Genomic DNA, 12,336 nt, shown 5'->3' with positions numbered 1-12,336 from the left:
ATAAACTCTGGTAAAGGATACAAGGTCTTGTTTTTTTTTTTTTTCATTCATTTGCCCCTCCATCAGTTTAACTTATCAGGCAACTGAGAGACAGACGAAAGGGTAGGGGTATAGGGTTGAACTGAATACTCCAATGAAACAAGTATCTGGTACGGATTATATGCTTTTTATGAGTAGGAATATGTGAAGTAAAATGTGTGAATATCCATACTAGTAATAAGGAAAAGTCCTTATTCAGGTTGCTGTGTTTATCTCTTAAGGCCCAGACACACCAAACTGACTTCAGAGAGCTAGCAATGACGAAGGCCCCCTGACACGCCACCTCACTTTGCCAGTGTCTCGGCCAAAAAGTTGCACATGAACACACCACAAAGACTACAGCCAATGGCCAACCAGCACATATATTCTGTGCCTTCCTGTGAGGAAGTAGTTCTCCACACCAGCAGACCACAGAGGTCTGTAATCGTCCTTCAAAAAGGGAAATGGAAAGACCGTCTTGACGCTAGTTAACCAGTTAGCACATTAACAACACAATCCAATGCTGAAAGAACAGAGCATATTTATGGTGCACCAGTGACCAATAACAAACCATCACAAAACGTTTCTACTGAAAGGCTCAATGAATATTTTGTACTCCCTCTTGACTTAAGTTGTGTATATATTCTCCTAACTTCCATTTCTCTCATTCACTGGGCTGAACTACCAATCAGCGTGATTTCAGTCAGGCCCAGCAACCATCGCCAACGCTGATTCAACATGCTGAATCGGCCAAATAAATAAATAAATAAATAAATAAAACCCGATGGGAGTCAACAAGGGGCAATGGTGCGGACATGCTACATCAACTAGGGTGTCAAGTGCTTACTGATGATCTGAAGCACAATTCTAAAACTGTTATGTTTTCTTATGAATTATAAATCAACCAACTTCTGATCAAACCATATCAATATCAAGCTTCAATGACAACGTCTGGTTGGGAAAGGAAAGGGCTGTGGCATTTGCTTTTGCTCAAGAGGTAGAGGGCATACAACTGCCAAAATGCAATACACCACACCGGACCAATACACATTCCCACTGGTGGGTTATGCAGTGCCATCTTAGCTGCTTTGACACAAGAAACAATATATGGTAACAAACCGTATTTTAGTTAAACCATAAGTTAAATATGTTTCTCGAGTGGATTTGTGAGCAGGGAGATTTGAGTGTTCTATAATAGAGAGTTTTTTTTTCTCTCTGAGTTCCTGCCCCCAGTATTGGATGAAGGTAAATTACAGTGTTCTTATGATGTGTTCAGCGTAATCTTGTAAAATGTAGCTTCTGGTGAAAAACTTGAATGAATCCAGCTGTTTGAAGGAGAAATGTGTTGATGTTCTCACAGCACTATAAAATAGATATTAGAGAGGTAATTATGATGCATCATATATAATAAAAAAGGCTTTTTGCTTTTCTTTTCTTTTTTTTTTAGATGTTTTTCATATAAAAGAAGGTCATTCAAAGGTAGTGTAATGAAGGACTGAATGACATCAAAACTGTTTATTTTTGTCAACATTTTTTTAAGTGTAGATTTCTATTTCCTTGCACAAAAGAAGAATAAATGACAAAAATAACAAACATAGATACAAAAAAATACAAAAATAAATCGATATAAATACATATGTATCGAATTACAAAATTGATACATCCCTAGTTCAATTAGAAAGTTGATTTGTAAATGTTATTATTATTTTAGAATGTCAGCAAATGAGCCAGAGGAGGTTCACCTAGGACACCAAGTGTGCTAGAACCACCACTGACCCACAATTTTATGATAAAAAGGTGGTTGAAAATCAGTAAAGGATCCCATTACGGTTTAAAGTTCTTTCTGAATTCTTTCTGTCTTTTTTTTCTTACACTGGATCAAATGACTTTGTGTGATATGCAAAAAGGTTCTCTGCAGTAACAAACTTGATGGGAATTATCACCTGACTCTGCAGTTCCCCTCAGCTCCATGGAGTTTCTTTAGCACACTGTTTTGGTTTTTACAATAAGCAGCTTTACTGTTTTGGTTCACTCTCATCAGTCTTGTTTTTAATCACAGCAGGAAGCTGTTTTCAGCAAATAAAATCTCTAATGAACACACTGTACACTACCTGCCAAGCACCACACAACAGACAGACAAAGGTAGAGACTAGGTGGTGAACACAGAGGGAGCATGTAACAGCTAAAGAGCCAGATATTTATCTCAGGAGTTGGTATAAAAGCAAATAATGGACTTGCATTTGTCAGGTGGTGAGAAACATGAACATGAATGAATGGTAATGTTGCTCTATATCAGCTGAATGTGTAAATAAGCAACTGTTTACTAACAAGTTTGTTTCACTTCTTAAGGTCAATATGTCAGTGTTGTGTCTACAGATGGTTTCCACTACCCCACAGTGGCCAAAAAAATCAATTCATTCAGGTTTAAGGATGATACATAATTTAGTTTGGCCAGATCATCTGTCACATAGAAAGTCAGCAAAGTGTCAGTTTTCTACATGCTGCATAACCTAACCCCAACATGATGCAGACATTTAATACTTCTCAAGGATCACCCTGAGGCCATTAGACATCTCATACTCTCACTTGATAGTAATTTGATCATTGGATTATCCTAATAAACTGTGAGCATGTAATCCAGTGTCCAGTGTTTCATGAACTACATGGACCCAAGACAGATAATGGTTAAAAATAAAAAGATGACAGTCACTATCATGTGATGTGCTTATAAAACCTTGTGCTGACTTCTGAGAAACAATCAGACTTCTTTTATGATGACCTTATTTTAACCCACCCTCTCTCAGTTTACGCTTAATCCAGGGCAGCAGCAGCCTGACATCAGTGAAAACTCCCGGAGATCCTCTCTTGGAAGGGGGGCGGCTGCTGTTGTTTCCCCAGCTCCGACCACATCCCTTCCCCCAGGAAGTTACACCCAGTGCTACCCAGTGACCGCCGCCTGAACCTGCCAGACATACCAGAGGACCCCCTGAGTCTCCCTGGAGAGAGGATGAAGGGATGAATGAGGGGAGGAGTAGAAACATTGCAAAATTCATTAAAAGCTACTTAATGATGAGACGTCTTCAAAAGTTATGACTGATTCATAATTCCCATATAAGGTAAAATCATGTTTACTTTATATCTAACTGTTAGGTTTACTTAAAATGTTGTTGTATTTACTTAATTTTGTAAAGTTCTTGCAATTTAAAAATGATAATTGAAATCAAATTGTTCTTTTTAAGTGTTGAACCTTTAGTAAACCAAGTTAGTCTGACTTAACTAAACAGTTGTGTTTACTCAATAGAATTTAAGAAACCGATTGCCTTAGATAAAGAAATTATGTATACAAAAGACTGATGAGTTTGCAGGATTATTTTTTTATTAAAAAAAAGAGCCATTTTTAGCAACTTAAGATAAGGTCTGTGTTTGTGCAAACAAATTAAATATAGAATTAAAAAAAATCCACTTTTATGCCTGCCTGATGAAATAATCTTTAAAAGAAAATATCTAGAAATACTCAGACTAAATCTTTCTCTCTGACTTTACTTGAGATTTTAACAGGGCCTCATGGCACAATTTTATCACAAATACCACTATTTAATCAAGCTTCAGCCAATTTACAAGCTAAATTAAGGAAACAAACTTATCATTTACATTTTGTATATTCTCAAACATGTTAACAGAACAGAACCTGTAGATATCTTAACTTCACCACATGTAAAATCCTCTTTTCCATGACACATAGTTCTTAGACACATATTTATCTAAGACAGTTTAAATTCTGCTGAGTAAACACAACTGTTTGGTCAGACTAAATTGGTTTACGTACGTTTTAACACTTAGAAAGCACAACTTGATTTTGATTGTCATTTTTAAATTGCAAGAACTTCACAAAATCAAGTAAATACATCAAAATATAAAGTAAACTTAACAATTAGATATGAAGTTAACATGACTTAAGACTAATAAATATATTTACTTTCTTTTATCAAGGCATTTGGTTTCCTAGATTTTTTTGAACTAAGATGTAGTGTAGAGTAATGAGGAAAACAGGCAGATACTGCAGACGGCATATTTCTTTTTCTACCTGGCAGGCATCTTTCCCTCCTTTCTCTGGCCCGGCACACAGAACTGTCATAGCTTGCTGAGGCCTCGTTGGTCTCTGCTTAAGAACTGAACTTTTGACAGTCTGGAGGACATCTTTACATTTGGCTGGGTTCACCAACTCTAACTGGACCTCTCTCAGCACTGCAGGAAGACGACCCTCTGGGGAAACAGTAGAATAGAATCTGAGAAAACAAAAGCTCAGGCCAGCTTCAACAGTATTTGGTGGGAGCGAGAGACCTACTTACTTTCCTTCATCCTGCCCCATCCACCCACAATGCAACTGGTTTCAGGTGGGATGGTCTCATTAGGCAAAGGCAGACATATTGGCTTGACACGGGCTCCTGTTGGAAAAATCCAGTCAAATCGCCAGTAAAAATGTGCATTTCTGCAAATCATGAATACATTACATTTGCACATAATATGTATCATATTAAGGTTTTTAAAGTGATGTAGTGTATGAGCTGACTTTGCAGACCAGTATTCAAGAACAAAAAAAAACAACTAAAGTAATTGTGATTTAGGGAGCCATTGCTTTGTCTCCAGCAGCTTATATAGCCTGTCGCTGTTTTAACATCTCCTTTTAGGCACCAAACGTGTGTTTTGTAGCAACCTGTTGCTGTTTTACCAGCGGCTTTTTAGGCATGAAATAATGTTTTGGAGTGACCAATTGTTGTTTAACCAGCGACTTCTAAGCATCACACTTGGCTGTTTTATAGCGACCCAGTGCTGTTTTACAAGCGACTTTTTAGGCACCAAACGTATGTGTTTTGTAGCATCCTGTCACTGTTTTACCAGCAACTTTTAGGCACAAACGTGTGTGTTTTGTAGCAACCTGTGGCTGTTTTACCAGAGGCTTTTTGGGTACCAAATATCTGTGTTTTGTAGCAACCCATAGCTGTTTTTCTAGCAGCTTTTTAGGCACCAAATGTGTTTTGTAACTTGTCGCTGTTTTATCAGCGGAATTTTAGGCACCAAATGTGTGTGTTTAGTAGCATCCTGACACAGTTTTACTAGCAACCTCTAGTCACAAACATGTGTTGTTGTTGAAATGTAAAGTTTCAACACAAAGTTGAACGTATTTGCTAACAATGTGCACATAAAACATATTTGTGGTTTGCAGAAACCTGCATGGCCAACATTTTTTCTGCCGATTGGGTTGAAAAAAATGACATAGCGACAAAACATGATGAGGGCTACAATAACTATCCTAATTGTCAAAATGGAAACTTGCCCAGTAGAATGTGCTGATCTAACTCCACCAGAGCTATGTCATAGCTCATAGGCAAAGCATGATGATACTTCTCATGGAGTGAGACAGACTTAATGAGAAGGACCTGCTCCTCTTCATCATCTACTCTCTGGTCAAATTCTCCCACCACCACTCTCACACCACTGAGAAACTCTCTAAACAGAGGAGAAAAGTACAATCTATTGTTAAATTCAGACAGCGACATCAGCATGCAGATCAAGAATAAGCACATGTGCTTTAAACTGTAGCACAAAAGAGGTAATGGCGTACAAAAGTAAGTGATAACAGTACTTTGAGAGTGATGCAAAGCAGTGTGCAGCGGTCATTATCCAGCGATCATTCAGGATGGCCCCTCCACAGAAATGAGAGCCTCTGTTTTGTAGGGAAACCTGAGAAAAGATAACACAAGCTTGACAGAATTTCAACATTTATACAACTAAAAAAGACACATACAGATGTAAGCCTGATGCAAGAGAACTATCTGTGTGTAACTGATTTATTATTTGACGCAACTGTTTTTCTCTCACTTCAGCATCAGTGGGTATAATGACACCTTACTCACTAAAACCTTTTTCACAAATGGGTGCTTTTCTGACAAAAGCAGTAGAACTGGAACAGCAGCAGCTTACTTTTTGTTATATTTGCTGAAACTGTCATTGCATTCAGACAGCAATACACAAAAAAATTATCTAAAAAGTCATGTAAATCCTTGTTGCAGTACTTCTAATGGCATTTGCAAGAATCCGCAATGACTGAGGGAAAACAACCAGTCAGAGGAGTCTCTAATGCAGCTGTCAATCACATCAATCACAGCTCCTGGACTATGGTCAAACTGTCAAACTGGGCAGCGCTGATATGAACCAAGATTCTGTTACCTATTTCTCACTTCAAATGTTTACAGAATAATATTTTAGTGTACTGTTTAGCCTAATCATAAATCCTAATAATAATGGTTAACTATTTAAATTTAAGATGAAGCACATATACAGTAGAGACCATTACGCCATTATAGGAAATATACTTGCCTGAAACAATAAGATAAATTATGCGTTAGGGTCATTAAGTTTAAAAAAAGTCTTGGTCTCAGTCTGTGTTGCAAGTGTCGGTTATGAGTGGGGGATACGACTATGACAGAGCAAATGAAACTAAATATTAATTTAATAATACGACTACTGCCACTAAAAATAATAATTTATTAGCCTACATTTTTTTCCCCGTTAAAGGGGTTTTTTTGGGCAGTTTTTCCTTATCTGCTGTGAGGGTCCAAAGGACAGAGGGAAGTCATATGCTGTAAGGCCCTCTGAGGCAAATTGTTATTTGTGATATTGGGCTTTATAAATAAAATGGATTATTATTGATTAATGGGAAAATGAGCCAAATGTTGTCTTGACATTGGCTAAGGCATTGGCTATATTAAGGAGTGGCACAACCAGGTGTGGCAGTTACCCTTAGGACACCCTAATGGACAACAAATTCTCACTGTCCTTGTCACATATTGACTTTACGGTCATGGACTTTCCACGTCCACATATGACGTACAAAGTACCCTGGGTGCGTTGGTTTTTGACATTCTGGAACACTGTGTCAAGTTCTCGTCTTTCAAGATACATTTCCGTTTTCACAGGAAATTTAATCTTTACATACAGTCTCTTTTAAAATATGTCGGAATTGACTTTTTTTTCCTTCAACAAACACACGTGGTTAGGTTTAGGAAATAAGAATAGGGTTTGGCTTTAGAATCTTACAGGATGCAAACACTGCTCTCTCAAGTAAAAGTCTGTTTGTTGGACCCATCCACCACCCCTCCTGCCTGCCCCACTTGGACTTTTGCGGCCTTAATTTTCATCCTTGTCCTGCTGTATTTCCTCCTGACACAACCTAGTGCCGTTGAACTATAATGGCAACCAGCCGTGTATCATGCCAATGTAATAGGCCACCTTTTTTCATTGGTTTCTGATGCCACAAGTCACTGCCCAAGCGCCAGATTTCGACGACTTCGGAGTGAGACCGTCCTCTGATGGCGAACAGCGGCACTGCTGCCTAGTTTGATAGTTTGACCACAGTTCACGAGCAGTGACTGACATGATTGACAGCTGTGCTAGACTCCTCTGCTCTGATTTGTTGTTTTCATTCATATGTGGTGGATATTTGCAAATGCCATTAATAGAACTACGAGGAGATGTAGAGACAGTTTCAGCAAATCTAACAAAAAGTTATTTGTATAAAAGTTACCGACTACACCTTTAAAGAAACTAACATTCAGTCCCTCTGATGTAAACAATTACAGACATGTCTATCTTCTTCTATGTCTTTTTAAAATAAAATACTGGAGCATGTCTTCACTCTCTCTCACTCTCTGCACATTTCCACCAGACCAACCCTCTTGACCTAATAAAATAGAAAAATTAAATTAAAATAAAATAAAATAAAACAAAACAATTGTATCCACATCACCAACTATCACAAAATAATTACCATGTTTTTATATTATCTGTGTAGCCTTAGTGTTTAAACTGAGTGCAACTACTGCTGCAACATTTTCATGCATCTAAATGTCTATTTAGAGTGCTTCATATGACAGTAGAGAGAGAGAGAAGTCTTTAGATATAACAGTGATGATTCAGAAGGTACGTAAATAATCAACACTATGCTTAACACATAGTGGCTGGTTGCTCTTTCTGTGGTGCACAGGAAATAAAAGCATGGTGGTAAATAGAAGAAGTGGTTAGTGTGCATGAGCTCAACAGACACAGTAACCAAACCTTCAAAATGTTAAAAATGTCACTGTGTATTCTCAAAGATGAGCAACGACGGCACAGCCAATGACTGCTAAGCAAAACAGCAACTAAAACATGTTTAAGAAGAAGAAGTGTAGACTACTGACTAGCCATGGATGTGATCCGTGTGTGGCCTGGGCCCCTCCAACCACCCTCAGAGAGTAAACCATCGGGCTCTGCACCTGAGGCATTCCACACTTTGAACCTGACAGACAGGATGAAATCTCCTCAGTTCCCACATTCATTCTGTTTAGTTTCTTGACTTCATCATAATGTCCGTTAAAGACAATTAAGTTCTCTTCCTGTTTGGTATCCACTATATTACTCACCTGTTTGAGCAGCATTGATGCCAGTGTTTAGCCAAAACCAGAGAGAGAGCAGAGCAGCAGTGGTCCTCATCACTGACACACACATCGGGAATGGGTGTTACTTGGGAAAGAAACTGGTTAACAGACCCAAGTGTGTTTGAGGGGATACTCAGTAACAAGCCAGTTAAATCTTGCAGTGGGTGGTTGCATTCAAACGTCACAACAAAATGAACTGCAGTAGTCTACTGAGTGAAAGTGTCTCTCAAGGTCAACCATGTGGTGTGTGGAGTTTTGTTCCTACCGCAACACAAACAGTGCAGCTGCTGTAAAACATTCAAAGAAGAGAAACAGTCATAAAATGCAGACAAAGATTCAGGGGAGGCTCACTGTTACTGTTGCATGTGAACACACATGCTGACGTAGATACAGATGGAGGACAGGAGAAGAAATAAAATTTCATATGAAATTGTATTTGCCTTCTCTGGCTTCCTTTCTCAGTTTGAAAAAAGATGGGGGAACATTTTGATTTCCATTCCAGAGAAGAATTTCATTGTTGATGCTTTTTGCTTTCATGTGTGAGGTTTACAGCAGACTGTCTCCCTGAGTCAGAGAGCTCATTGTCAAAGCCTGACCTTTGAGGCCAGATGGGATTCAGGAAATGGAGCCTGTACCACATTCATTTTATGACTGAACTTCTGTGTATCTGCGTAAAGAGAACAGCATGAGTCAGATGTGTGACCGAAGCAGTTAAAAAGTTTTAAAAAAGCTTGGGTTTCAGTGCTTTGTTTTCTGTCACAACTACAGTTTTTATCAACGCACGCAGCCTACTTGGAACAAATCTGACAGCAGCTCTGTGGGAAGTAGTGGTGTGACATCTTGCCAGGAGGATAAAATGTTACCTTTACAGTATGTCGACAGTTAACAAGCTGCATCTGCAAATGTCTAAGAAGAGGCAGGATAGATATGAGGTGCAGAGGAGTACAGAGAGTTCATTCTTCTTTTTCAACACCAAAAAATAGACAAACTCCTGAGACTGTTTGTTAGTTGGAGCATGAGATGGTCGAGGGACAGCCCAGTCGACAGAGGAAAATGTTGACATGATATGTTTCTGCAAACCACCAATATGTTACATTTGTAGGCCATATTTCATACATGTCATATTATATCATATCATATCATATCATATCATTTTGGCGAGCTGTCTGTTTTTTAGCAAACCTGTACTGTTTCCAGTAGATTTTAAGCCTCCACGTCTAAGTGTTTTTTGAGCGTACTGTCACCATATTTCCAGCTGCTTTTTAGCCACCAAATATGTTTTTTTAGTGACCCATCGCTACATTTCCAGTGACTTTTTAGCCACCAAAGCTATCTGTTTTTAAACAAACCTGTGCTATGTTTGCAGTGGCCTTTAGCCACCAGATCTGGGTATTTTTCTTAGCAACCTGTCGCAGATGGTAATGGTGGCTTTGGATGGATGGATGGATGGATGGATGGATTGTTAGATAGATAGATAGATAGAATGATAGATAGATAGATAGATAGATACATAGATACATACATACATACATACATACATACATAGATAGATAGATAGATAGATAGATACATACATACATACATACATACATACATACATACATAGATAGATACATACATACATACATACATAGATACATAGATACATACATACATACATACATACATAGATAGATAGATAGATAGATAGATAGATAGATAGATAGATAGATAGATAGATAGATAGATAGATAGATAGATAGATAAATAGATAGATAGATAGATAGATAGATAGATACATACATACATACATACATACATAGATAGATAGATACATACATACATACATACATACATAGATACATACATACATACATACATACATACATAGATACATACATACATACATACATACATACATACATAGATACATACATACATACATACATACATACATACATAGATAGATAGATAGATAGATAGATAGATAGATAGATAGATAGATAAATAGATAGATAGATAGATACATACATACATATATACATACATAGATAGATACATACATACATACATACATACATACATACATAGATCAAAATGGGATTTTCTGTGTCAAGTTTTAGAAAATGTACCATAGTGACATTCCTCAAATGTAAAGCTACATTACAGTGATTGATTCTTTTGTCCACTTGGGGGCAGCACAACAAGCTGAGGGGAACTATAGTCAGGTGATAATTCTTTATGTGTTTGTCACTGCGAGCAACCCCTTATCATATTACACAGTCATTTGATCCATTGTAAATATAAACAGACTGATAAACATGGCTTTAAGTGTCTTTGCTGTAAATATTTGCTTTGTTTCTCTGCTCATACTTACCTTCCACTTCTACCCACGATTGTTTTTGACTGCATCACTTCCTGAGTGGCAATTGCAACTCACCAGACAGTAAATCTGAAAGCTCTCACAAACTAGATCTAGATGGAATTACCATTGTGATGGCAATAAAGTAACATTATGGACAGCTATGGATACAAAAATAACCTAGAGTATAACTGTAAGTACTAAAAAGCTCTCTCATTAACAGTACAGACGATCAAAGAGAGCATGTGGGAGTGTGTGTGTGATTACTGTCTCTGGGCTCCCACTCTAAGCCCCGTAAGCCCCTGGTTCCTGTTTATGCAGCCCAGCGGCTCAGGCCCCACTGGGTGTGCGTGGCTGGTTGTGACTCAGCGCTTGGCATGGTTGCTGGGCCACAGTTGCCATGTGGCTGTTGCCAGGTGTTGCAGAGGAGAAAATAAAATACTGAGGACTCCTTGTCACTGTAGGACTGTTTTCAGCGTCTGATGCCACATATTGAATGGAAACATGAAGAGTGGCCAGATGTTAACAGATCACTCAGTCAAGAATAACTGCCTATTGTTTACTGTGCTTTTTTTTTTTTTTGTCTATGTAAAGCTCAGCTCAGTCGCCAGAAGACAACGTTGGCACAGTTTGTTTCTGCAAACCACAAATACGTTACATTTACACATTTCATATGTTTCATATTAATGTTTCTATACTGATGTAGTATATGAGCTGACTTTGTCACAAGGAGGTGGAGGGGATGGTGGATGGCATGACACCTAGGCGAGAGACCTGCCAAGCTGCAGACCAGTTTGAGGCAAACAACAAACCAGATCTTTTTTACCTTACCTTACATCACTGCCTTTCCAGCAGGGATTGTGCTAACCCTAACCCTACCCCTAACCCTCATGATTTTTTCTTAACCATAACCAAGTGCTTTTTGTGCCTAAACCTAACCACACGTTAACCACAGCGTTGTTGAAATGCAAAGTTTTAATGGACCCACTACATAATGATGTGCAAATGCAATGTATCTGTTTTGAAACTAATTGCCTCACTGGGGACAAATAAAGCAATTGATTGATTGATTGATTGCAGAAGGTTACTGTGTCTACATTTTTTCTGGTGATTGGGTTGGTAAAGCTGCACAGAGGACCTGTAAATCATATTCAGAAAGGTCCTTCCTGATACATTAACTCAGATCAGTGTCAGAGCATTTGTCTTTAGCTTCACTAGAGCATCAGAGTTATGAAGCCATTTAATATCCAAAGCATTTTATCAGTGTTCTTCATTGTTAGTCTATTGATTTGAGCTGGACAGATGTCTAAAAGCAGTTGCTGTGTGTGTCATTATATAGACAACAGTAAGATAAAGGATCAGACTTGGACAAAATTCTCCTGTTTGTTCTTGTCCCTCGTGTGTGTGTGTGTGTGTGTGTGTGTGTGTGTCCTAGCAGAAGCTTGCTCTGTGGCAAGGTGAAGTGGTGTTCTAGGACAAGTTGCTTTTGAGCAACTTGGGTTT

At 38.3% G+C, this 12,336-nt stretch overlaps 1 protein-coding gene across 1 annotated transcript in view; it reads right to left on the bottom strand.

Annotated features, from left to right (window-relative positions):
- The window catches only part of LOC117262513 (ovochymase-2), a 34,035-nt gene extending 25,438 nt beyond the window's left edge, over positions 1-8,597 (bottom strand). The window contains exons 1-7 of the mRNA XM_033635518.2: positions 8,478-8,597; positions 8,256-8,353; positions 5,663-5,760; positions 5,354-5,526; positions 4,368-4,463; positions 4,103-4,281; positions 2,813-3,014 (exon numbers count right to left, since the gene is read on the bottom strand). Of these exons, the coding sequence (XP_033491409.1) occupies positions 2,813-3,014; positions 4,103-4,281; positions 4,368-4,463; positions 5,354-5,526; positions 5,663-5,760; positions 8,256-8,353; positions 8,478-8,562 (931 nt within the window). The 5' untranslated portion in view covers positions 8,563-8,597. The remainder of the gene's footprint in view (positions 1-2,812; positions 3,015-4,102; positions 4,282-4,367; positions 4,464-5,353; positions 5,527-5,662; positions 5,761-8,255; positions 8,354-8,477) is intronic.
- Positions 8,598-12,336: the final 3,739 nt, after the last annotated feature.

Source organism: Epinephelus lanceolatus, chromosome 5 (genome assembly GCF_041903045.1).
Source record: "Epinephelus lanceolatus isolate andai-2023 chromosome 5, ASM4190304v1, whole genome shotgun sequence".
Lineage (NCBI taxonomy): Eukaryota > Metazoa > Chordata > Actinopteri > Perciformes > Serranidae > Epinephelus > Epinephelus lanceolatus.
This window is presented reverse-complemented; position numbering and strand designations above follow the sequence as displayed.